The 27,396-nt window shown below is 41.2% G+C and overlaps 1 protein-coding gene across 3 annotated transcripts in view; it reads left to right on the forward strand.

Moving 5' to 3' along the window:
* Positions 1–24,630, forward strand: part of lmx1bb (LIM homeobox transcription factor 1, beta b) — a 43,266-nt gene extending 18,636 nt beyond the window's left edge. For 2 of the 3 annotated variants that reach the window (XM_030142534.1, XM_030142536.1), the window contains 6 exons: positions 17,156–17,388; positions 20,131–20,306; positions 20,849–20,926; positions 21,305–21,371; positions 22,127–22,288; positions 23,430–24,630. In XM_030142534.1, coding sequence (XP_029998394.1) covers positions 17,156–17,388; positions 20,131–20,306; positions 20,849–20,926; positions 21,305–21,371; positions 22,127–22,288; positions 23,430–23,587 — 874 coding nt within the window. In that variant the 3' untranslated portion in view covers positions 23,588–24,630. The remainder of the gene's footprint in view (positions 1–17,155; positions 17,389–20,130; positions 20,307–20,848; positions 20,927–21,304; positions 21,372–22,126; positions 22,289–23,429) is intronic. The other variant, XM_030142535.1, reaches the window with a different exon arrangement.
* Positions 24,631–27,396: the final 2,766 nt, after the last annotated feature.

Below are 27,396 nucleotides of genomic sequence, written 5' to 3' on the forward strand. Positions count from 1 at the left end.
TGTTAGCGTGTTGAGCCTTCAGAGGGATGCAATCGGTTAAGCTGTGATGGATGAGTGTCGTGCCGCGGAGGCCTGCAAGCCTCCTCATTCGCCAAGCTGTCAGCTTCTTAAGTGGACGTGCACAATTAGTGGTGAAATCAGAGACTGCTTAATCTGATGGTAGGCTTAACATTCAGTCGGAAAAATGGCTCATCCAGCCGGTGGTGAGTGAACGGTGGCTACTATAAAAAGACGAGTCAAAGCAGTGTAAGGGAGAAGGAGCTGATACACATCTTTCTCATGAAGCATTCAGTATTCGTGCATGTACAGTAAGTAGTACATGTCGCTGAAACCTAGTCTTGGTTGAGAAAGCACAGACAGAGAAGAACTTTGAAGCCTTTATCCTACTGCACCACTTCCTCTCTATTCTAGATCCAATTATCTATTAAAAAAATTGGATCATCTGTCATCACTGTATTTGCTGTCAAGTAACTGAATGACAGACAGGTGATGTCATGTGTCATAGCACAAAACACATTCCACTTCAGTGCTGATGAACAAGGCAAATTTCACACTAAAATATCCACAAGCACGGGACATATTCACACATCAGTGAGTTTCCAAAACAAACAGAGGAATTATCAAAGGCAGTCGTACTTGAACTCTGTCTGCTTTAGATCAACAAAACCTGTTCTCACTTGGCCTGCTGCTCGGTACAGACACATAGCTCATATGTAGCAGAACTGTGAAATTCACTGCTCTTTCTGGGTACTCTTTAGTTACTTTGCCGACTACTTTGGCACGTTTCCAAATGTTGTAAGAATATGTAATTGGAATTTGAGGGATGTGATTCAGAATGATTTATTTGTTGATGTAGATCTGAGTGACAAGGTTCATGCAATCAGCTGATTTATTCAAAGAAATGTGTGTTGTTTATTTTTATCTGCACTACCTTTTTTAAGTATATTAAGTCGTATCTCTTAGATTATTTACTGCAAAAAAAAAGATCTATTCCGTTCCTCTGTAGTGATGTAACACAAATTTTCATACACAAAGAAAACATTAGATTTTTTATTTGCAGTAATCCCTAAAATTGCTACTGTTAGGGCTCAATTTGAACATGTGCTCTTATTTTGTGTAGACATTCTTGACAGCAAAGATCCCTTCTCTAATTGAGGACTGTCATCAAATCAGCTGTAACTTTTGCCCTTCCCTCTTACATCACTTGTGGTTTCAGAGGAACACGGACCCTCACGGCCAAATCCTAATGATATGAGCGCAGATGAGATATGTTTGTATTCCAGCTGTACTTTTTTTCCTGAGTGTGTAAAATTTATGGTGCTTATCAGCTGAGATGAGAAGAGGAGAGAGGCTGAGGAGGATTTCTCTTGGAGCAGGAAATGTCATTTCTCTGTAATAGTGTATGATTCATCCCTCCACCTTTGACTAAATAATGAGGGATGACAATTAGAGCAGGCCATGGGAGTAGGAATCAAAGGGCTGAGATTCCCCTTGGCAGAGTCAGGCTTGTCTGAGTGTGCTCCCAGCAAACTGGATCCAGATGTCGAGGTCTGTGCTGCCATAGGCTGCTGCCACAGCCACACAACAGGGTCTTTCTGCCAGCCAGCCACTCATCCAGCCAGCCAGCAGCTAGCCAGCCAATCTCCAAGAGAGCGTTCGCCTGGGACAGAGGCCCTGCTTCGAATAAAAGAATTCCAGCCTGCGGCCCTCGCAGAGCCAGCGGCTGCAAAGTATCATTTCTTTGCATGCTGTGATTTATCTAACCTTCGGTTTGTGTCTCTATCTCTTTGTCTTCTTTCATCCCTCTGTTTGTGTCTCTCAGTCCTCTCTGCGCATGTGCACTGGCTGGTGAAAGTAAAAAAAAACATTGTAGGCCTGTGCTGGGTTAGTTTGCAGGCTGGCATGAGATGATAGTTCTAACAGATTAATTGATTAGTTGTAAACAATTGAATTAACCAGTGACTATTCTAATCAGTCAATATCATTAAAAAATTTTATTAATAAAAATAATTATCGTGATTATACTTACAATAATTGTAAATTAATAACTGCAAATTGGATAGCGTAACACTGACCAACCAAGACATGTTAGGATATAATTTTTGTGATTTGGTAACATTTTCCACCATTTTCTCTCAAGTCATCAGATAAGCATGAAAATAATCAACAGATTTAGCAGTAGAGATGCTCATTTGGAGCGCTACAGCAGATATTAGTTTTTTTGTTTCATTATATCCCTCATCATCTTTGCCCTTTACAGTTTCTTGCCAAAAAAAAGTACAGCACATTTGTTACCCTGTAAGTGATGTGATGTGTCTGTTGCTGCTATTGTATAAGCCCGGGGGGGGTGGGGGTGGGGGGGGTGGAAGTGGGGAGGCTGTTGTCACTCACTGCACCGGCTGAATCAATGGTCCGGTGTGGCGGAGAAAAGGCCAGCAGAGCGCTATTGATATGTTTAACAAATTAGCTCTGATGACGGCAGGTGTGATTGTGAGCGCGGCCCTGAGGTCAGCTCGTCATATGGTGGCTAACAGACACGATATTGCTGCGTGTCCTGATCTCTCCATTCCCTCACAATGGCATTAGGGGCACCCCAGGGAAATAAAGAGTCCCACTCCCCTATCCCCAGTGCTCTTCAAATTAACTCCCCAGAAGGTTAAGCTCCCTGATTCATAATTATTCAAGCCCACCACCACCAACACCACCTTTCTCCACATCCACTTTCCAACCCCTCTCTCTCCCTGCCACTTCTCCTGAGTGGCACTTGGCTTTTTGTGGGAAAGCCCAGGAATTAGATTAGCTAAGCCTGACCTGTGAACATACAGCCAGATGACGGGAGCGGGATTGGACTTGATCTCTGCCTGTCTAGCTGTCTCTCTATTCAATCTAGCTGTCTGTCTCTCATCTTGTGCGTTATTACTTGTGAGCCTCCCTATAGATGAGACATTTTCAGCCTTAGCTATTCTGCAATTGCATATATGGCTCTCTGAGGAGCGGCCAGTGTCAAGAGTACATCTCACTTGCATGGACATGATTTGAATGATGTGAGGTGCTATTGGCCTTCAGTTCTCCCTTTGTGGCTTGTGACAGTCTCTGAGCTGGAATCAATTGAGTCCGTTCATTAAACAAGTGCTAACATCAAACAAAACATAGTGACTGTTAAACAAAGATACACCATAAGGCTTTACGCATTCTGCACCCACACAGCTGCAGTTGGAGAGTCCCTCTTCTTAGACTTTTCTACTAATATCTAAGATCTTAAGAGGAATGTTGGTGGTCAAAAAGCAAAGCACTCCACTGTTGCTAAAAGCGATTTCATTTTAAATGAAATGCAAAATGATTATCCATGGTTTTCTGAGGGTTTTGCTATGTCTGAGCACAAAGAAAACCTCGGCATCTACAAAGAAACCTGATATAGTGAGTGTTATATATTAAATAATTGTCTATGAGAATTAACAGAAAACTCAAAAGTTTTGGAATTTTATGAAACCTCTAAATGGATTATTTGATGGAATATGGAGTTTGATAGTGACTTCAAGAGGACGAGGGTAGTTACTACCAGATGTATGGTAATTTTATTTGTATAGTTTTGCCCTGTGTTATATCAATAATGTAAAATGTATGATCATTTAATCACTTAGTATTAATTGTAGTTAGCCCAGTCTGTCTCATGCTAGTACAATATGTATATATGTTTACGCATTTCTTTTGACCTCTTTCCAACCACTCGTACTTGCTTTCATACGGAATACAACTCAAGAACACCGCATTGACTTTACTCTTTACTAATCAGAATTTTCAGTCTTTTAAATTGAATACAGTAAATTACCGGCCACTGTTATATTTAACCAGTACAAATCTCTTGTTTATGACTCATGCAATGATTTCCCTCAAATTCGATCAATTTTTCCAATCAATTTTTCCATCTGTCAACACTGACACCACTGCGGCTATTTTAAGCTGGTGCACCAGTAATAGTTTTTCAGTTCTCAATCAGTATAGATCTGCGGTGGATATGGCTCACGATGGAGGAACTGTTTGCCTCTGAAGTCAATTGGGTTCCTCTGGAGGCCAAGGTAATGTAATGAGGGACCACTCTGACTGAGGGCCCAGGCTCTTTTTCTACAATCACATAATTAATCTCCTGATTCTACCACTCACCATGTCATGACAGATACGTTTGTGTTTGGTGCATAATGGTGAAGTGTTCTGTGCTCCCGTATGCCTCTGTTTTGGAAAATGGTTATAAAGCCCATTCCTTTACAGCCTACTGAGGGTACGTACAAAACAACACTCCCTTTGGGCCCTATTAGGAGACAAAGAGAAACACACACACTTCTAAAGCAGGTACCCTAATAATATGTCGGCAATTTAGATAATGACTGGGAGTGAGATAAACTGAAGTGCGTATTACAGGTAATTGGATCTGCAGTGTGTTGGCTACCTAAGCATCTATGGGTTGTGTATTGTAAGCTGGGTCCCCCTGCAAGGGCCGAATGAGATGGACTATCAATGATAAGTATTGTAAGGCTTTCTAGCGTATTAAGTAATAACAGCTGAGATATTTGAGATATTTTAGCTGCCCACACTCGCAGATATCATAAGAACGCAAAGCAAATCAGAACTGGCTTCAGGTATCTTGCCCTGGACACGGCAAACTTTATATAATTTCTCCTCAGCTCCCTGGCTCTTACGAACACGTCCAGTTAGTCGGAGGATGACAAATACAACACCTGGGGCTGTCAGAATGATCAAGTTGAGAGAGTTTTTTCTCTAAGGTGAGGCCTAGAAAAGTTGGAGCCATAATGAGAGTTGTCAAGCCTGTGAGGTGAAGCGCAGAGTAGCAGGCATTGGGAGCAACACCGGTGCCTTTAGGGGCTGGTGGGCTGGATCTCCCAGGCCTTTAAAGAGATTACCTCGGCACTGTAAGGAGCAGGTCTACCCAGAGGGTTTAGGGGAAGATAGGCCAACCAGCCCATTACCAATACTGCAGAGGATGCTCACAAGCTTCATTAATAATCTGATGATGAATCACTACTTTAATTGGACCTTTATAGCCGTTTCTTAATCCCAAGTCCCATCTTCTCAACTCTATTCTTAATGTGTTTGGTAGTTTGTTTTACACAATAATCTTTTTTTTTTTTAATTGATTAAGTTTTAAGTTATTTGTTTTATGAAGGACAGTCAGATAAAGATGAATCACGGTTAATGGGATGTCTCTGTAATGAGGCATTCCTTTATTTCAGTATGCTTAATTTGAAGTCTTTGTTTAGATATGTCCATATGGTTCGAGCTTTTGCCTGTTTTAAGACAACACACAGGGTCAGATTTCTCCCACTCTTAATTAGATGAGGGATGGGCTAATTAAATCAAATTCATTATCCTCAGCTCTAGAAATCAAGAGGCTCTATTGGAAATAAGGTTAGGCTCCCCCTCATCCATCATGCCCTAACTAACCAATTTACAGACCAGCCTTTTGCATGAGGCATTATTACCTTGTCATAAACAGTTACCTTTAAAATCCTTGAATCAAGCCGTGATATGCTAAGCTTTTATCACATTAGTTTGTGCTACTGTGTCAGCCTCTTTCTGCCTAAGATAAAGTAGGCTCCAAATAATTATATTAGCCACATAAGGCAGAGACAGTGCAAACGACTGCTATTTAAAGCTGGCTGATAATTCCGTATAATTAAGACATACTACAGTTCTTCACACAGGAGTGGGATCGAGGGCATTTTTTTCTGTCGCAAAGCAGTGAAAAAGAGAACAAAAAGGTGAGGATTATTTGTAAAGCAAAGAAGAAGATGCAAAAAAATACATTCACCTCAGTCATGTCCAGCTTTGGCTGCATGTGAGTCTCATTTGGCCTCATGTATTACTCTTAACGACACTCTTGGCTACAATATGTCATTCCTGTAAAAGTGAGTCACTGTGTCTGTGTTTTGGAAACAAAAACCTGCCATCATTATTCTAGGCTCAACTGCTCTGTTCAGGCTAATGAGTCATTCATCGTATTGCTCATCTTTTGATATTACTGATGCTAAAAGTGATTACAATCCTGCAAGCTTGTGCAGCTCTTATTCACTTTTTAGATCTTTGCATATTCACTGAATTTCACATCAGTGCAGGGTTAGTGTGTGAAGAGTACAGTAAAATTTATAACAGTCCACCATAGGGCCACAAGCCCTTTAAGTGCCACTCGGTGGTGGAGCCATATTCTGCAACACATGAGGCCTGTCCTCTGATCTGTGTTGGAAAGTGAATTAGTAAGCTCCATTCTAAAGCCTGTGATAGCAATAGCCTGAGAGCAGTGATTTGTTGGCAGTGTATATTACAGCCCACGGTCAGGGAGGGAGGGATCAGAGAAGCGTGTGTGTGAGGGATAGGACAGGGGGCCTTATCACTCAGTGTTTACTCACAGTAAATTGAGTTGAAATAATAGTCTTTCTCTGAGGCTAAACAATGGAGCAGGCTGCAGGCCGAGGGCCCAGGCTGTGGCAGAGCTGGCCCGCGCCACTTCAAAATGAAAGGCTCAGCCCGGGGCCATGGGGAGGAGGCACTGTGGGAGGGGGGCCTTTATTTGGATGGCTACACCAGTCGCAGAGCAGACACCCCTCTGACAGGCACCTGGGTAGGACAACAGGGAGAGAGCAGCGTGGATGGCGGGGGGGTAGGGGTGTAGTGATGAGGCCTCGGGGCTCTGTCATTAGGTTGATGGTGGAAGGAAGATGACTGCCCCGAGGACAGAAGAGCGACAGGTCCCGGTGGGACCGAGACCACAACCTCTCATTCCCCTGGGTCTGAACCGGGACTGGTGGGACATGTCAGTCTGTTAACCCCCCTGCTTCAACACGCTCTCATATCCTCCAGCTATGGTTTAGCTCCAGGAGTCTAACCTGCAGAGAGAAAGAGAGCGTGTGGTAGCAACAGAGGCAGAGAGTGAAAGAGGAACAGAGAAAGAGCATATCCATGTAATGCTCAGACCCTCCTATGCCATTGTTTCTGTGTGTGTGTTTCAGCTGCACCTCGGCTCTGCCTCTTCTCCTTCATTTATCATTCTGCAACATAAAGTGCTGCCACAGCATTATAGAAACAGCTGCTTTTTTCAGACAGCGACAGAGAATGGGCTGCTCCCCAGAACACAAAGACACTCCTGGACCTAAAGAGAGTGTAAAATTGCTCGGTGAATACAAACCTTTTTCCTTGCTGAGAGGGCTGACCGCGGGTGTCACTGTGGCGGGAGACATTGTCATCACATTTAAAGACAAATATCAGCCAAATCATGTGTACAATGAGTGGCAGGGGCACCAGCGATATTGTCCTTGTTCACAGCTAAATATGCATAACTACAGCTGCTACCACATCATGCTCTCTTGAGAATTCATAGCAGGCTATTTAACCAGGCCTTATATGTATGAATTATCAGAGCTGAGGCACCTGTATCTCTGCGTGCTTCCTTCGGTACAAAACAGTGTCAATTTATTGAGTCCCGAGCTAAAGCAAATGGAAAACAAACCCTGTCAGTGCTCTGTTAGGGGTCATAATACAGTCACTAAAGGGCTATGGTAACACTGCTGAGGTAAGCGCCGCAGGGCCATGCAGATACACTGTCGGTTGGTTTGTGGAGAGAACCAGACGTGCTGTGCCATGCTTCGCCATTCCACTCCATGCCTTAAAGGCTCCACGTGGAGAAAAGGGAATTTTGTCAAACCTGTTCTCTTCCAGCTGGAGAGATGAGATTTTACACTCCGCCAACCACATGACAGAGAAATGTTCGCTGTGCGTGTGTGTGGGAAAGAAAAGAGAAGAGTAAAAGGGCATCAGACGACTGCTCTGCCAGACCTCCTGGGGCAAAAAGCATGCTTGAATACTTTAAGACATGAACAAAATAGTTTCACGGTAACATTAGCAGCTACGATGGGGAGAGAATTTCCCTTTCAAGATTAAACACACAAACAGTGACATACACAATGCAGGTTACAGCAAGTATCAGACATTCAGACAATTCATTTATTGTTCTTTTAGAGTTACCTCCTGTGGAATGTATATCACAGATAACACTGATGAAATATAAACACAGATTGTATACTGTGTACTCCAGGTGGTGTAGTTAACACTGACTATAAACAGAAAACACATTATCGTCCATATGCTGTAGGTATGATGTTTAGCTCTTGAGTGCACAACTAAAATGAAGTCTGTATTATCTCTTGAATTAAATATAGCCTAAAATAACATTAAAATCTAATTTATATTATTTTATACATATTATGTATTACATTATAATGTCATTTGACCTTCAGTATAATCCATTTTTTATAAAAACAAATAATAATAATAATAATAATAGTGATGACAATCGTAGGAGTTGCTATTTCTTTAAAACCTTTTTATCTAGACTTCATTTACTGAGAATTCACCAGATAACCCATGTTTGATAAAATGGCGAGAGCTTTGTATCACTCACCATTATTCTTTATTACAGATTTAGCATTTTCTTGTAAATTCCAGTGTAAATTCATCACTTTTATGTTTAGCCCCCATGTCAGTGCACTTGTAAATGAAACCAATCGGTAAAGAATGTATTAAAAATAAAAATGATGATGCAAAATGACCTTTCTTTCCTTCTCGACCTAAAGATCTTTGGAATTTGTAGGTGGTCTCAATAATGTAGCTGATGGTCTTTAGTGAAACAGCAGGTTTTTGGTTTGCTCTGTGGTGTATGTGCGCCCCTCTGTCTGTTTGACACATTCCAACACTGCACCCCTCTCCAAGGCTCCTAACTACCAGTCAGTCGCCATGGTTACAGCCATACATCCATGCCAGCCCTTCACACTCAAAGACATATTTGTTTGGCTAGTGTAGCCACATTGCGACAAAAAAAACACAGCTTTTTAGCATAACACCTGCTAATCTTAGGATTTAGCTCTTTGAAGAGGATTGCTGATCAGAAATTCAAATATATTATTTGAATGCTAATCTGAATGTTAATCCCTGGCCCCCGGGTCTTAAAGCATCCTGTCTTTCAATAATAGTGTTTATTTTTCATTTGCTTTCTCTTTTTCATTTTCTCTCGCCCCGCCCTCCCACCCCCCATTTAGCTGCGTAGTCTATTCCCAGAAGAATATTATAGGTGGACTCATCTTTTAAATATATATGTGACACTTTGAGAGCATTGATGATTTGGCTGCCCCCAGAGAAATGAATTATTATTATTATTGCTCGCTCTGATGAGAATTTAAGTTGACTGCAGTCGTTCTGTGTAGGTTGCCAAGGGTGCAATGCTTCGTATGGATTCTGTTTAATTGGTGTAATCTGCCACAGTCATTCAGACGGCAGCACGGTTTGGGCGTGTTTTATCCAGCCTCAATTGTGTCTTATTTTACCATTTCTTCATGCTGTCGTCTTTGTATTTTTCTTGAAAATGGCACACACCACACGCTTTATTCTTTTCATTTATTTTCCTGCATCTTGACACCTTTTGCCAAATTTCCTCTCAGTGTTTTCTCATGAGTTTTCTTCTCATCCTGTGGTTTTGTTTTGCATTGCTAAATACTAGAAACTAAAGGAAATGCCAATAAAAAAAAAATGACATGATGAGATTAAATCAGCCTCATGATGTGCATATAATTGTATATATTTCTGCAGTTATCAGGCTTTAGCTTGGGTTGAGATCCCTGTAGCTTCTTTTGATTTCTTCCTCAACAGAGCTGACTTTTGTCTTGGTTAAGACTCACAGATAGAGAATCAAGGGCAGCAGGATCACAAACAGATGAATCCGGATCTTGTGAACAACGTCTAATTCCTGGTTGCCTCACATTCTCTCCCTCCAAACTCATTTTGGGCTTAGACTGAATCTTTGTTAAGTAAACAGAGCCCCCTCATACAACCAGTCTCCATCACAATGATCTCCAGATCATCTCTACCCATTAAAACCTGGGCAAACACTTTACTTCGTCCCAATATACTAAAGATTGGAGGAAGAGAATTGAAGGGGGGTGCACACAAGGGATTTTTTTCCACTCTTTCCCAGATTGTCTCTCTTTCTCCTTTTCTACCTATTAATCCAGTATCTTTCAGCCCTGGTAAACTCCTCAAGATGGACATTGCTTGGTTCAGGGTGGAAAGGGGTCAAGCTCCGCTGGCCTCTGCACAGAGCTGTGGAATTTTTCATTAGTGCACAGCTGGGTCACAAGTGGCTCCAAAGCCGTCTTAATATTGTGTAGGCCCACAGATTAGGAGCTGAGAAAAGAAGCCAAAGCGTGATGCTCTCCACCAGACCCTGTCTTTGCATATTTGCAGACTTGTGCTTTAGAACACCTCATATTACTGTTTGTTTTATTTCTTAGACCCAGAACCTCTGGGTCAATAGTAATTATAAAGCCCTCCAATCCAAATGTTGTTTTTTAACCATTCCAGTGCTGAATGTGTAAGACGAGTCCATTTATTTTCTTCCAATAAGGGAAGTAACGTATCTTAGTGCTCGCTGAAGTTTATTCTAGTTAAAGTGAACATTTATATTAGCGTGATTTAATCTAGTCTTTAAGAATTAATTGTTATTAGATGGACTGGACATGGGATCGTAGTTATTTTCATCTCTCCAAAAGTTATACAAGCAATAGGAGTAGCAGTGAACTTCCCCTACACATACATCTTTCAATTCTCATTAAGAAAATACAAATGAAAAAAATAAACCGACTGTATCTGTGGGCACTTATGCTCAGCCGTAGCTCAATAACATGTGATAGCCATTAGACTTATTGTAGCCATCACTCTCTCTGTTCTTGTAGCTCTTTCAGAAGCAGCAGTCTGTCCTGGTGGCTCATCGAGCGCTATGTAATGGTGGGCTCTGCTCCGCCTCACACAGATTAGCTCGGACAGGGTGGACAAACACAGACCCAATGATGGAATTATTAAAAAAAATACATAAAATGTGATCAGATGATTTTACAGGTGCTTTTGTTGGGTGCGTGCCAGACCTTTCTTTTCTTGTTCTTGGCGTTCTTTGCTTTTTTTAATAGGGTTTGTATGTCACATGTCCAACAGTGATTGCTCTTACAAACAGCTTCACTTACAGCAGTGACAAAAGACAGAGCACAAACCACTTTATAGCAGCCTTGGATTTCATAGACTCCTAATTTATTTGTGTAAGGATAAACTTGGCCATTTTGAGAACAGGTAAAAATATGCAGGAAAAAAAAGCCCCAAAAAAAGACTTTATAGTCATAATTTCCTGACTGATGCTGTTGTTCATAGTATGTATCCACGTTGTTTGTTCTGAGCTCTATAAACTGAGCCTAAATGCAATGTTGCACTCATTTTACATACTCAGGAACACCAGCTGTCCAAACAGCATCATGTGTGCTTGCCTGCTTACTCTTGTATTTAAATGTGTACTTAGCCTCCTCTGCCGCCTCGTACACTGTCCTTTTCACTCCATGAGCTTTGTTCTACCTGTGTGGCTGGGGAGGATTATTTCCATGCAGAGAGGGACCCTGTTTTTACTAGTGGCTCATTAGCAGACACGTGTAAAGCAGAAGCAACAGATCGCTTGATGCTGCAAGACGATTCACGACATACTGCTGTTGCTTTCAGAGTTTTGCACGAACACATTGCACGGATGTGTAGCTTTATATATGTTTCCCATGTGATTTAGTTGGACAGCACCTTAAATAATGGCTAATAATAATAATACATCTGTTGTAATGGACACATCTCAGTAACCATTAAAGATATATATTTGCATATATCTTGCACTGATACACATGAACATGACGTCCTCTTTAAATCATTTTTCAAGTGTTGAGTAATCTGTGAAGCACTCAGATTCTCCAATGAGATCATTTAAATAACGACTTAAGGGTTAGGATTTCTTTGTGCAGCTGTGCAGTATAGCGTTATGTACAGATATGCCTGGGATGTCTGCCTGGCCGGGGACTCGTCTCAGGAGCTACACATTCCTGCACATAGGAGCTCACGCTGCCATAGAAATAAAGTGGACATATTTATTTTCACAATAGCGGACGTACGGGACGGATGATTGTGGAAAAAAGAGCTCTTTTTACAGATTCAGTGTGGTTCTGTTCAGCAGCGATTACTAAATGTGTTGCCTTTGAGATGTAGGGCAGGTGCATATGCATACACTAACCCATCGAACACGTCTCTGCTATTATCTTCGCTATGCCAAGTGCAATCAGCTCGCATCATGCCTCCCTGGTGAGCTCCCAGGCAGCCGGTGCTGTGCTTCAGTGCAGAGAACAAGCAGAACCCTGTGGCCAGAGCTGTGTGATGAAGAAGGCACCTTTGGGCCATTAGTGGTGTACACATCTCCCGTTAATGTGTTTTACTTTTACCTGCTGGGAGTTTAATTAAAAAACAAAGAGCCTCAATTTAAAGGCCATTATTATGCTAATGTAGTAAGCACGGGATGGTGATTAAGCAGCTTTTAGAGCTGACTGGAGCTGGCCCTTGGGAGCAGAAGGATGGCACTTTTTATTTGGCTTCATTACTCTCCATGAATCTATGCTCCAAAGAGAAATGCTGATACTATAAAACAAGGTCAGCTACTGAGATCATTTATTCAGACAGTATTATTATCGGTAACACTTTTTTTTTCCCACTATTGCACTGTACTATTCATGGAGACTGAAAGTTTCTTCGCTCAGAGGGAAAAAATAACCAGGACATGCTGTTTTTATTTACACATGCATAGCGATTGTTTTAAAATACAGCTTTCTTTTGCATAGTGTGGAATACTTTTATTATTTGTATCTCTGTAAGCAATCAGACACTTGTTTTAACTAAATTCAGGCTCTGCTATTTTTAGCCCAGTGCAGTCAACATCTAGTGTCTGCTGCATCTATAGAACCATGCATAACAAAGTAATTTTCATCATGTTCAGATGAAGTTAAAAAGAAGGTTCCCTTCGTTCATGCACAGCAAAACATCTGGGCATCAAATGTTTTTCCTCCTTAGCTAAAGCTCTTGATTCCATTGCTAAGAGCTGATTTTCACATAAGGCGTGTCTCATGAGAAGCTGAGAAGTGGCTGTTCAACAGTTTGGGACCTCTGATGCCTCTGTCAGACAGCTCCGTTTGTTGTCTTTCCAGAAGACAAACAGAACAAGATCCCACCTGAAAATCTGGACAAGAAATGAGTCAATCATTAAATTTAGGCATTTGGTTACAATTTGTATTTCAAATTAAAATGTCTTTGATGTACATCAATACAATATCCCTGAAAAAGAAACCTGCATTTTAAAGTCACTGCTGAGCTGCAGAGGGAAGACAATGCACTTTGGAAATCAGGAAGTATCAAGCGTGCGCGGTCAACCAGTTGCTCCACATGCCCTTTATCCAGCCCAGAGGCCCTTGTCTGACCTGCCTTGCAGGCCTCATGTCTCACCTCGGCATGATTGGCATGGCCACAGGTTTCCTGCCCAAACACGAGAGCCCATCTTCAAAGTAATGGCTTACAGCTGCTGCCTGGATAATCCTCATCCCCTCTGTCTTTGAAGAGATGTGGTGACATAATAGCCCAGGCTATTCTTCCCTAAATTGTTATGGTATTTCTCCAAGTGTTGTTCAATAGCAAAGGGGAGTAGGTGAGACAGTTGCACGTGTTGCTAAATGTAGCATGATTATCAAGCGCCATAAGCAGCTCCATACTCTCCCCCTCCCCCTTTTTTCTTATTCTTCTGGGGTTCTTTTATCCCGCCCAGTCCTCCTGATGCTTATCACTGCGGCAGAAGCATTAAATGTAATGTCTGTAGAAGGGAAATCATTGGCAACATGTGGTGAGAGCTTAAGATGTTGTCACACTTTAAGTTGCCTATAATCTGTTCAAAGGGAGCGTGCATAGTTCTCCAAAGTGCTTGGAAAGGGGGAAAGAAGAGCGGCAGAGAGGCCAAAGTTTCTCAGCTGCACTTGGCTCGGCTGAAGTGTTCATCAGACAAAATAACCGTTGGTCCCCGTTGGTTTTGTCTTCTTCATACTGCTCTGTTTTTTTGCTTTTGCGTTTATCAGAAAAACAGGCTGTAGTGTTACAAGCCTCAACAGTGTGATAATCTGTCACTGAGAGTGCTAAAAAAAAACAGATAACGGTAAAGAACAGACAAGGGATTACAGGTATGTGGACACAGGATTAAAAAGAGGGACGTAATGATTCCTTTAGGAGGATGGTATGTGCTGAGACAGGCTCTTTTTTCATTTATGAGTCCAGTTCTGGGGAGGCCTGGGTAAATATTGACAGTTCTCTGCTTGAGATGCGGCCATTGATCCACACAGGAGGGTCTCATCAGTTGATCTGTGCGTTCAGGTGTGGGAGGAGGAAAGTGAGAGCAGTGACATGGATTTTATGCTGGTGGTCCTCTTTGTGTTGCTCTTGTGTTGTATTTTTCTAAACAGACTAGCCTGAGACTGCTGATCTTCCTGCCTCTGCGACAGTGGGAGTCATGTTACCAAAGCAGCCTGGAGCCCAGAAAGTGGATTTTGGGTGGATACAAGTCTAGTGTGTGATGGGTCACTGGGATCAAGTAGAGGCAGAAAGTGGTAAATGATCACTTTAACCACTTTAAGTCAGATTCCAGTCCCACCTACATTTCCTTTACAGCTTTAATGTCCCAGTACATTTATACTATTACATATCTGTATTCTGTTCATCTCCAGTTAGTTATCAAGAGCCTCTGGTGATGTTTTTAGATGTAAAATCATCACTTCCATCTTTGCCCCGTCTCCTGTTAGCTCAGTGGCCTGGTCCTCAAACCTCTAATCAGGTAATGTTGGAGAGGTTGAATGGCGTGCCTCCCCCTGGTCAACCTTCACTGCTCACACAGTGGTGTTGTTTTAAAGAGCATTCTTTAGCAGCTGAACTTGGAAAGGTATTAAAGTGGGATTAGGCTCCTCCACAATCCACTGCTTGTGTCATTCAGGGAGTTTGTGTTCTCCTCTCCCCACTGCCACCTCCCCACTCCTCCTCTGTTTGATTGTGGCTAGCCGCAGGAGTGGGACTGACTGTGCCTTTCAAAGGAGAGGGGTAGGGTTAAATCCCTAGTCCACTGCTCCCTGCTAATTCTCCTTGTTCCTTAGAGAAGGATTTACTTCTGCTGCCAGCTTCTCAAAGGCCTTCTCTGCCCATCCGAAAAGTCGCCGTTGCCTTCCTGTGGAGGTGTGGTTGCCATAGAAGAGGCGTCATGCATGGCTATTCCATCTGAACCCCGCTGAGAATGGGGACCAGGGACTGAAAACAGGCAGAAAGTCCGGATTAGGCCAGAGGACAAAGCAGGACAGGAAGATTCCAGAAGGGACGAATAGGAATTACAGCAGCAAAAATAATGCAAAGTGACAGAGAGGGGAAATAGAAAAATAATGGCTTACAAGATTAGACTCGGTGAGGAGAAAGAAGAAAGGAAAGAGGGCTGAATGAGAATGTTTTCATCTAGATGAGAAGATTTGAAAGAGCGGTTGTAGGTGAATGCGGAGGCCAGGACGTATCAAAACCACGCTAACAAGTCATTTCCTCAACTTTTTGCGCTCTTTCTTAGCCTAAGCCGGCAATCATTAGCTAAACATTAGAAGTAGAGCTGGGAACTTGTCTTGACAGATTCATCACCTCTTTTCTCTGATCCCTGCATGTTATACACTAATCCCTCTAAAAACCAGGAGCAGGTCCCGGAATATTGAGTTTATCATTACGTACACAAGTTGAAGTGCAATTTTCTTTTTTTTTTTAATATTTCCTAATTTTTTATTAATAGTGTCCCTCTTGCATTTTGAGTGCCAGAGAACCAAAGCTGGGGGTTTGTTTAGAAGATAGATCCAGGTTGGCAGGTCACTAAAATGAGAACCCTGCTTGTTTGAGAAACATGCCAAAATTTCTTTTTCATGGGATTATCCTTGAGGTTTTTCCGTAGTTGAATAATAATCTTCTTAACTTATTGTAATAAATGGAAGATTAAAGGATTTTATGAACCCTGCAAGTGCCAGATTGTGATATCTTTGTTGTTTTGCTGCTGTAAAATGGTTAAAGAAGAAAAGGCACTATTACTGAAGTAGGATTACTACATAGAGGCTGTGATTTTGATGTCACTCCACAGATATTGTGTATAAACCAGTAATTGTCTATTAATTGCTGTGATGTAATTAAGATTACATAAATTTTGCTTTGCTGATGCTGGTTTGATGATCACAAAGCTGTATGGATGACAACAAAAACCACACGCTCTGGTTTTCAGCATGCATACAGCTGCTCTGTGCTGCGTACACATGCGCTTACACGTGTGAACATTTATACACACACACACACCGTATCAGTACTCAATCAGCACCTATAACAGCATTACCATAACAAAACCATCCCTTGGTTTCCCTCCTCTCATATTTACACATTATATTCATCACTATCGCTCATCCCTGTCCCAAACCAGCAGATGATGTCAATTGCTCCTGTTGCTGCCTCCCTGCCTTGCACAATGAAATAGATGTTCACCACAAATAGATAGGCGGTTGCCAGCTGTCTTCCAGACCAGGGCAAACAAAGAGGCCACTAATAAATCCAGCTTTACGGCTGGACAAGATCAACCACACTCCCTGCCTTCTTGCTCCATTTAATGTGGCTTCTTCTGAACAACAGAGAACGAATTAAATGCCTCTCAGTCACCAATAAAACAATGCAAACATCTTCCTGAAAGGATATAAAAGAAGATGGAGGTGTTGTCTTGGAAATGGTGATAGAAGCAGCCATAGAGGAATAATATTAGACAGTAAGATGAGATATGAACAGACTACAGGGCAGCCCAGTAGTCGCCAATGAATCATCCGCTCTGATATCATCTGATGCATATGGAATCTTATGGTTATGAAAAAACAGTGTAGATCAGCTGCATTTAGTTAAGATTATTAGGGTTTAGTGTTCCGGTTGCTTTTGCACATTTGAGGAGGTATGGGTGCCCATGACTGATCTCACTTGGAATGACATGGATAAGGACCCACCCTAGGAATTTTAACAGATGAGCTACTGCCAGAAGAGTCACCTCCAGCCAGAAAGCCTGACTCTTAATCAAAACCCTTTGATGGGACAAAATAAAGACGCACAGTTCACTAGAGACATCAACATGAAGACAATATTTAAATAAACTCTGTATTTTGTACTTTTCCAGGTTGTTTGCGACCAAGTGCAGCGGCTGCATGGAGAAGATCGCCCCTACAGAGTTTGTGATGCGCGCTCTGGAGTGTGTGTACCACCTCAACTGCTTCTGCTGCTGTGTGTGCGACCGCCAGCTGAGGAAGGGCGACGAGTTTGTCCTGAAGGAGGGTCAGCTGCTGTGTAAGATTGACTATGAGAGGGAGAAGGACTTACTCAGCTCTGTCAGCCCCGATGACTCAGACTCAGGTGAGCCCCCTACACCCTCTCACACAAGAGTGAGAGCAGCACCGGGGTGCTATCATCAGATGACACCGGGGTGTTGTATTCTGTATGCTCTGTTCCATCACACTGGCAGCCAACATAGAAGTCCACCATGATGGATCTAAACCGAATGAACTGGCTCAGTGCTTTAGGAGTTCAATTTAACTATCAGCTTGTCCCAGCCTATAGGGTTTTATTAATAAATACTATTATTAGTGATGTTTGTATTGTTTATATTTTATTTTTCCACGATCCTTATGCATGCACATTTTTATGCGCTTTATCCTGTTGCTGCTTTAACCCGTGAATTTCCCCATTGTGGGATCAATAAAGTTTCATCTACCTATCTTAAAGACGACCATTCAGATATGTTTCAGAAAGGATAAAAAGTAATGTGTAATGAATAAATTTTTTCTTTTTTTTTTGCAAAATGGTTCAATTACCTTAAAGTCTTCTCAAGTACAGGGTCATGCACAGCAAACTGATCACCCTAAAGGGGTTTATGTCACTAAAATGACAATACATTATCCCCCTCATTGCACAGCTACTTTAAGTTATCAATTATTTAACAAAAAATGTTGATGAGAAAATGCTTTAATTGAATTAAAATGATCTTCAGCCTCTACAATAAGAACTGCGCTCATAGCAATGATCATCCAGAAATTACATGTCACAGAATTTCATCGATTTGACCAATTGGAGTTAAGTCTTCAACAAATCTATGTGTCACACATATTCTCCACAACACTGTGGAATCTCTAAATATAAAAGTATTGCTCATCTCCTGAGACCTAATGATTCATGCGTCCCTAAAAATATACATTTCAACCTTTGTGCGTTGATTGTGTCAGTTATCCACATCTTACTTGAAAAAGTTGTATAGCAGATCATGACTAGCTAAAAAGATTCTGTGATTTGCAAATACTGCTGGTAAATCAAGTTTTGCAGATCAATGTGGGTCTCAGTCTGTGTAGATATAATTCTGCACAGTGAGAGTGAAAGATTACATGTAATAAACATTGAAAGACGCTTATTTTTGAGTGAAGAGGGACTTTTTGGGAGATTTAACATGCAGCTCGGGCTGTAAAAACCTCTACATCTGCAGCTTTTCAGTGGCTGATTTTTGTAGCAGTCTAATTCAAGCAGGGAGCGTAGGTTTATGATACAGTAGGAAGTGGAAACAGGACGAAGCCAAGTCGCCCTGTATTAATGGCTCTCCATGCGTGGGCAGGATCTGGTGCTGGAAAGAATTAAATCACTGTATCATGGTGAGTGACGGAGGGATTTGGGGCCTTTCTGCAGAAACCCTGAGCCTCCACTCTTATCAGCTCGAGTGTTCCTCGCCTATAGCCTCCACCACACAATGAGGCATCTCGCCAAGCCTCACTGTTCACTACCATCTGGCTCACATTTAAACACGCACAAAAGCAGGGAATTTGTCAAATACATCTGTGCCTGTGTCAACTTTTGTCAACTTGTGGGAATATTTGCTCTGCTTCTTCCTCGTTTGGTTGTGTCCCAGTGTATCACGGAGGCATGTCTTTGTGCATGTCTCTAACGTTCAAGATGGAGAAAATGTCGACAGGAACAGAGGTTAACCTCGGCATGTGGCAGATGAAATGTAGGTTTTTTAGTGCAGAAATGTAGATACATATCAGAACCAGATGACAGGAGACAGTGAGGCATCGGGTAGGACTCTCCTCACAGCCACTAGACCCCACAGTCATTAGGATTCATTAATGGCGCTGCTGGTTCTCATTTGTGCACACTTGTATTCAGCCTGACAGATTTTTTTTTTTTTTTTTCCATTCATTCATTTTAGTTTTCATATAACATTAACATTGCTTTGTGCCTTCAGTTCAACTGTTTATCAAATGCTAAATGTGATTTTTATTATTCATTCAGCATCACAGGAGTATAAACTTTTACCAAATGTGAACATGAATTTGGCCCAAAAAAAACAAACAAACAGGTTTACAGCTTCCCCATGCTTATTTCATAGTCTAAAAGTTGCCATTCCATAAAAATTATCATTTTCTCTTACAACAATTGACTGCTGTGAGAGGCTATTTAATATTAAGGCAGTGTTTGTAATAAAAATACACTTAAATGCATGGCTTTTGTTACATATTTCAGATAGCTAATAAAGCACGATTATTATTTTGTCTTAATGGTGCATTGCAGAATATAACATTAAAATTAAACGCATTTTACTACTTTAATCTATAACATCCTGCTGCAGACAGTAAAATCCATATAGAAGTCATTTTTTTAAGATCTGAAATCCAGTGAAAATTGCGTTTTCTAGCTGTGTCATGGAAGATGCATGTCCCATATGTACTTGTGTTGCCTTTTTCATGTTGCACGTGATGTAGTATTCTTATCAGAGATTGATTTAGTGTAAATCAGACAAAGCTGAGAGCAATAAATTACCAATGACGCAGTGTTCAGCTCAGTGACAAATGTGCATATTTCATTGCACTCTCCAAGCAAGAGCCATAGACTTCTGTAAGTCTAATCGTACATGTGGCCTTTTCCTTTTGTAATAAATTGATAACAAAGTATCAAAAACACATGTGTCTCCTTTGATTATGCACTGGTGTGTGTGAATCTCCAGGAAAAGGGAAGAAGAAAAAAAATATATTTATCAGCAAACTGTCATTGACTAAAAGGGTGTAGTCACTTCAAACTAGTGCCGATGATACAGAAAAATGATTGTCTTCGCAGAGAAAAGTGACGATGAAGAGCTGGACATCAAGCCGGAAAAAGGCATCGGAGGCCAGGGGAAGGGGGATGATGGGAAGGATCCCAGGAGGCCCAAAAGACCACGAACCATCCTGACCACTCAGCAGAGACGGGCTTTCAAGGCTTCCTTTGAGGTGTCCTCAAAACCCTGCAGAAAGGTAAAACTAGGATTAGATAATCTGCTACACTCAGGACATACGTACTCAAACAATAACATATTACAACTGCATCACTCTAGGTTTTATCAGTGTTTTTATATTCGTTGGTCCGTTTTTGGAATAATGGACACATGGCTATTTAAATGCGAACCACAAGCCCTACAGTAGTTTCACAAATAAAATTCTCAAATTAAAAAAATTCCCCCCACCTCAGAGCTTAGCTTTGAAGTGGCGAGCAGCATTCTGTTCTGTGTTAACTGAGACAGACTGGTGCAGTCCGCCTGCACAGAATGACATACTGAGATAGGAAAAGTGCCTCTGCAGCCCGGGCCCTAAAACAGGCGCTGCAACTGGTCCAAGGCTTTGAAGAGGCAATAACCAAAGGGTCCAAAAAAGACCACTGCATTCATTCACCGTTCACTGAAATCAAAGCATATCACAGAGCCCACTAAGAAATGTGGCAGATTAGGAGGAAAAAGCGCTCCAGTGTATTCTAAGGTGTTTTGTTTTCTTATGTGATTCTGGAATTGTTTTGTTTTCAGGTGAGAGAGACGTTGGCTGCAGAGACAGGACTCAGTGTTCGGGTGGTCCAGGTGTGGTTCCAGAACCAGAGAGCTAAGGTGAGATCAGCTAATGCAAAACCCCTCTGCTGGTGAGCGATTTGTGTCCACACAGAACAGCCTTATTCCATCATGGATTTACAGAAAGAACTCCGCTAATAAATCACCACAACTATGTGTGTTAAACTTATCACCGCATTCCTTTAACAAATGTAAAAAAAAAGTTGCAAATCTAGCTCACTCTTGCATTAAATGTCTACACCCTCCTCTTTTTCTGATTATTATCTGTGAAAAACCTTTGATACTTGACAATGAAGTGCGCTCACATTCAATTTTATGCAGTTCATTCGAGGGTGAACGGCGAGGAGCATCCTTTTTAAATTAAAGAGTGCATGTTAGTTTTGGGAGTTCCTCACAACTTTGACTCCTTCGTTTCAGATGAAGAAGTTGGCAAGAAGACAGCAGCAACAACAAGAACAACAGAATTCTCAGAGACTTGGCCAAGGTACGATTTTCTACATGTCCTGTCTTTTTTTCCTACTTATATATTCACTGGATTTTACATTTATGTTACAAACATTTCTAAAGTTTTTCTTATGATACCACTACTGTATATAGTATTAGGTGTGTGCTTTAGGCTTTGTTAAACACAATAAATGTTCTTCTTTATTCAGTTTCTGTAGTCGACTCAGATTTGAGTTCATAAATTCAATAAACACACAAGTTACAGATTACAAATATGTGAAGAGCATTTTACAGTATAAGTTTGTGCTCTTAATTCTGTTTGGTAACTCGGTTTGGAAGCCAAACTGTATGAATGGTAGACGTCATCACACAAAGCCACTGCAAAGGAAAGTGCAGGGGGTTGAGGTTCCAGTGATGAAGCCACAAGATTTGCGTGTCCCCACATTTGACAGTTATCCAAAAGCAGTGTTTGTGAAGGGAATTGTGGGAGAATCAGGCAAAGCCTCAAGAAAGACGATCATAGTTTTCAATTATCCACGTATACTGAGGTAATATCTCACCATTTGCTGCTATTAGCATAACAAAGTGACTCAGTTTGACAGCGAATCGCAAAACACAGTCTTGGATTACCAGGTTTGACTGAGATAATGCTCTTGTCATCATGTTTTTTGCTTGGTTTGCACTGTCTTTCTGTGTGTGCCCATTGTGCTCTGCTACATTTATATTCTGCAGACTCATCCCATGTTTTGGCGTCTGTTTTAATAGCGTTTCCTGTTTGATCTCGTTGCGTTTTAGAAGTAATGTCCAATCGGATGGAGGGGATGATGAACTCCTTCACGCCGCTCGCTCCACCACAGCAGCAGCTGGTCGCCATGGATCAGAACGGTTACAGCACAGACCCGTTCCAACAGGGGCTCACCCCCCCACAGATGCCCGGGGACCACATGAACCCATATGGTGAGCATCCAGTAACTCCCACCCCCCCCTCATGTTTTCATTAAAAAAAAAAAAAAAAAAACACCCACTCCTGCTCTGAACACACGCACATGCCTGTCCCTTGATCAACCTCATAGCTCCCCAGTGTGGGACATGTGTTCAGGCCACAGCCCCCTGATTTAAGTCACTCAGAAGTACGAGCAACATCTCCTCCCACATGAGATAACATGAGCAAACTCATAAGCTATTGGGTTTTGAAGTTCATTTTCAAAACTGTTTAATATGGTTTTGACTCTCCGCCTCCATCTCTGAAACATACCCTGTTACTGGTGATGTTTTCCAATGGCGGTAAAAACATGTGGTCAGTGTGGACAACATGAGATAAGTGTGATCCAAACAACGATTGAGGCTTGTGTGAGCTAATACATCAGAAAGTCGCCTTGAATTCAGTGTGATAAAGAAGATAAAAACACGAAGAATTAAAACGCAAACAAGAAGACCAGGGAAAATCAGTCAATCAAGTGTTAGTCCACAGGATGTAACTGGAATAACACATTTCTGAGTGATGTCCTAAACTAGTCCCTGAGGGACCATTTCCTGAAGTTCATAACTTCCTTATAATTTGCCTCCATTTAGTTCTTCTCGGTAGTAAGAACCTAAATCCCCAGTCTCATCACTCTCCTTTGGTTTGGGGAAAAGAACAATATTGGCAAGGCATTAAAAGATATGTCTCAAAACACTGTCCCCATTTTGTGCAACACTATCATTAAGATCCAGAGTGTAATAAAGTTAACTATTCCCTCCAGAGAAATAACATGTTGAGGTTTTATGAAAGGCGTAAACAGTTGCTATTAACCAGATCTTTTAGGAGGATGCCCCTTGTTTACATGCTCCCTCATAGACCACAATTGTCCCAGTGAGGGCAGCAAAAAGTGAGCTTTGATGATATCTAACAAAACAGTTCTCACAATTGTGATGACACACTACAGCAATTTCTCAAAGAGACTATTAGTAATTATGATTTCCCCACACTGCAATAAATCTGAAATTCAAGATCGCTCTGATTTTACAGTCACTTATACCCAGTGTGGCGTCGTTGCCTTTTTGAATGACGCTTCCGCCACCAAATTGTGACAGCTATCTCTATATCGTCTCTCCGCAGGTAATGATTCTGCATTCCATGACATAGACAGTGACACATCTTTAACCAGCCTCAGTGACTGCTTCATGGCATCATCAGAAGTCAACTCCATGCAGGCCCGTGTGGGGAACCCCATCGACCGCCTCTACTCCATGCAGAACTCTTATTTCGCTTCATGAAAGAGTGTGGAGGGAAAAAAAAAAACATCAGCACAGAAAAAAAAAAACTGCCCGTCTCAACCTAAAAGTGCGATCGCCAGGAGTTTCTACACCAACATGGACACGACAGAAGAAACGCCTCCTCGCAGTAGCTCCTGGTTATGTGCGGAAGCTTACTCAAAGATATGAAAACCACTTGTTGTTGAACAGTGACGATTCCTGGGGAAAAGACTTAAATATTGTTAGAGATTATTCGGTAGGATTACTTATCTGTCACAGGAGATATAATACTCTTTACTTGTTCACTTAAATAAAACAAATAGATACTGAAGCCACTGATTACACAGTCTCAAACCAAATAACCCAGTGAATTTATACAGTGCATGATCAATTGTATTCTAAAACTTTTTGTAAGCCCCCTGGTTAAGATGTGGTGTTTGGACAGTTTCTTCTTTACACTACATGGATTTCCATGTTCACCGTTAGCATTTTGATCCCTTTCAATAGGTTTAGATATTGTGTTAATAGTAAATAGGTGCAGCATGTCTGCAAGAGTGACTGTACATTTGTGTATGTATGAGAGTTTGTGGTGAGAAAGAATTGTTTAGCAGAAAAAACAAGTGGAGAATTTGGTGGACAAGTAGGATCAGTGAAGTGTAAATACTTTCCCCAGGCAAATTGGATGTGCATGTTAAAAATGGAAAGCATTCTATTTATTTAACTATAACAGGCTCTTGAAGGTACATATTAAAACTGAAAAGCTTTATTTAAAAAGGAGAGCATTTTTTTTTGTTGAGCAATTAGTGAGCACATGAGTATCACGACTCATTTGTATGCCTTTTTAATATGAAGATTAACCCTTTTGTTTTTGTTTTTTTTTTCTTCAGCCAAGCTGTAAATGAGCAATGTGCTATTTATTTCGTACAAACCATAAACCGTTTTTGTTGTCATTGTCATATGTGCATTCTCACAATGTTAAAGTTGCTAATTGACCAAAGTTGACTGGTTTCATGAATAAACAATGTCTTTCTCCTGATAACATTAAATAAATGCCATTCAGTGATCATTCAGAGGTTGAAATCTCTTATCAACGCTGTGTATCCTTGCCAAGATGTATCATTTCCAACAAAACTTTGTCATTTTAACATTTTTTATTGCCGTCTGAGCAAGAACCTGTCTGAAACTTGCACTAGGTGTAACGTATGACACCTCTGTGAGAGAATGAGGACGCTGAGGTAGAAACATGTACAAGTGAGGGTGAGGTCGAAGAAAAGTTCAGGTGACATACCAATATTGCTGCATGACTAGAGTGTGACTCCGCCTATAACCTCAGGGCTTGTCGGGCGGCAGCTTGGAAGTACCATCTGGGTGCTCCTTCATCTTTTTGACAACCCTTCAATGTAGCCAGGCAAGCTTCTACCCACTGTCTATACAGTCATGTGACCACAGGCGTAAACACTGTTGCTATGACTCATTAAAGTCCTAATATGATAATCACAGGTTTTGCTAATCTAGATCAAACTGTCAAATCAGGGTGAGTTTAGCGCATGAGTGCAGTGTGGTTTATATATAGATATAGATATATCTCTGCTATCTAGTCTTCAATCTGACAGCCAGGTGTTGGACTTGTTGGCAAGGTTACAAGGCCATTTATCTTGACTTGTCACGACAGTAGCCTAGTACCCCAGGAAGCAGCGTGCAGTGACGTCATCTATCTCAGTGTCAAACCTCACTGAATGATCTCAAGTGTGCAAAGGCCTCAAACCCAAGACACAGAATGCTTCTCAGGTTTTTGCATATTTTTCCTCAATGCTTTAAATAGTTGCCCATCAGGAAGGAGAACTATCTATGTCAGGCCGAGCAGGAAACACCGTGTGGGGTGGTAAGTGACGACAATGAGCAGGTCTGCGTCAGGTTTCCAGTATAGATGTGGATTATAGTGTGAAAGATGTAAAAGACTGAGTAAACAGACGCGACAAAGGCCACCATTTACAGTAAACATGGATGGGGCTGCTCGGCAAACACTGTGTTTGCACGGGATAGACAGTACAATCGGTTTGAACCTTTCCCTTTACAGAACACGCCAGGTGAGCCTACAGAGAGGTGTTTAGGTGTGTACGAGGACAGAAAACCTCGCTGCAGGCATTGTAGTGGAAATGTGACTGGAAAGCCTCAAAAACCATAAATTCTCCCGCATAACATTTTAGATCTACTTCATTTACTCCCAAAATTATACTCCAATAATTGCCAATGCAATGTTTTCCTTAAAAAAATATTAAGGTAACAACACTTCATATACACTGTTGCCTATGAAGCTGGATCATTTTGTTTTATTATTATTAATTTATTAAGCTTTGTTTAACCAGGAAAAAAAGACCCATTGAGATTAAAAATTTCTTTTGCAAGAACGTCCTAGCCAAGACAAAAGCTACAGAGAATAGACATTTCAGCCATCCGTTACGTTTACTTTTGTATGTACGTTTTCAAACCCATTCTTCTTTTTATTCCTATTTATACACATCATTAATGACAGTTATACTTTATCTATTAAGAATAACTCACTTTATCAGAGTCACTTCACACAAAGAGGTAAATATTTATTTATTTATTTATTTATTTTCCAACTTAATGGGGAACAGTGTATTTGATATTCTCATAGCAAACATATTAGTAGCATTTTGTGTATTAACCTCATAATAAATGCTCGTAAGGGTAAAATATATAAATTATAATGTTGATGTATATATATGGCTCAGTATGACCTTTGCTTCCTCCATACAAGACTCATTTTAAGAGCTTTATAATAACTAAATAAATAGCCAATATGCTTCTAATATGTAATTTTGCAAGACACCTACATAATCTGCATAATATTAACACTTAATTTTACTTCTTTGTGCCCGTTCCTGCTTTTTTCTTGCCTCTTTTCTACCCTCCAAGCCTCCAATTTGCCAAACAGTAGAGGCAATGAGTGCATATAACCTACAGTATGTCAGAGCTTGTTCACTGGCACTAGCATGTGAATCAGCCAAAGACGACTCTCAGAGGTTGAGGTAAGTGTGGCCTCGATATGAAAACAGTCGTGCTGAAACCCGACCTGTAGACACACACGCACACACAAACTCACGGAAAGTTAAGTGTTTGCCCTCAGTAAACTGTTCACACATTTACTCTTCTGCCATTCTGGCACCACATAGGAAATGAGTCTAGTGACAATATTTTCATTAGATAACCAAAATCCTGAAATTCTCAACCTGAGACACAATTGGAGGTTTGTGATTCGTCTTCTTTCTCAAGTGTTCGCCACTCTAGCCCATCCCATGAAAAACATATGCAGCTTGATTTGTTATTCGGGGTAATTTAAGCAAGATTCCCACCGGCTGCCCCATAAAGGCCCAGCATGACCTTAAGACAGTAGCAACAAGGCTACGTATACCACCATCACTTCATTAGGATAAATGAGTCAGTCAGTCACTCATTCAGACCAACCTCTGGAAACTACTATTCTTTTACTGTACATGACATGCCATGACTTTTATTTCTCAACACAGCTTTACCAACAGACCAATTTTAAATTTTTTCTAACAAACCAAGCCCAATTAATTGTTGCTTTGCCGGGCCAAAGACACTCAGACATTTGTGGGTTTAATACGGTCTAGATTTCTTCTCTTGATTTCACAAGAGTTCACCAGAGTTCACAGTGAGTCCCATGTGGGAACAGGGGGAGTTTTTGGGTGTTTTCATTGGGCATTTTCCATGGTGTGTGGTTAATTGTTAAAGGGGACTTTTAACCAGCGTCTGACACATATTCTTTGAGCCTTGAGGGCTGG

The sequence above is a fragment of the Sphaeramia orbicularis genome, chromosome 9, assembly GCF_902148855.1.
Source record: "Sphaeramia orbicularis chromosome 9, fSphaOr1.1, whole genome shotgun sequence".
Taxonomy (NCBI): Eukaryota; Metazoa; Chordata; class Actinopteri; order Kurtiformes; family Apogonidae; genus Sphaeramia; species Sphaeramia orbicularis.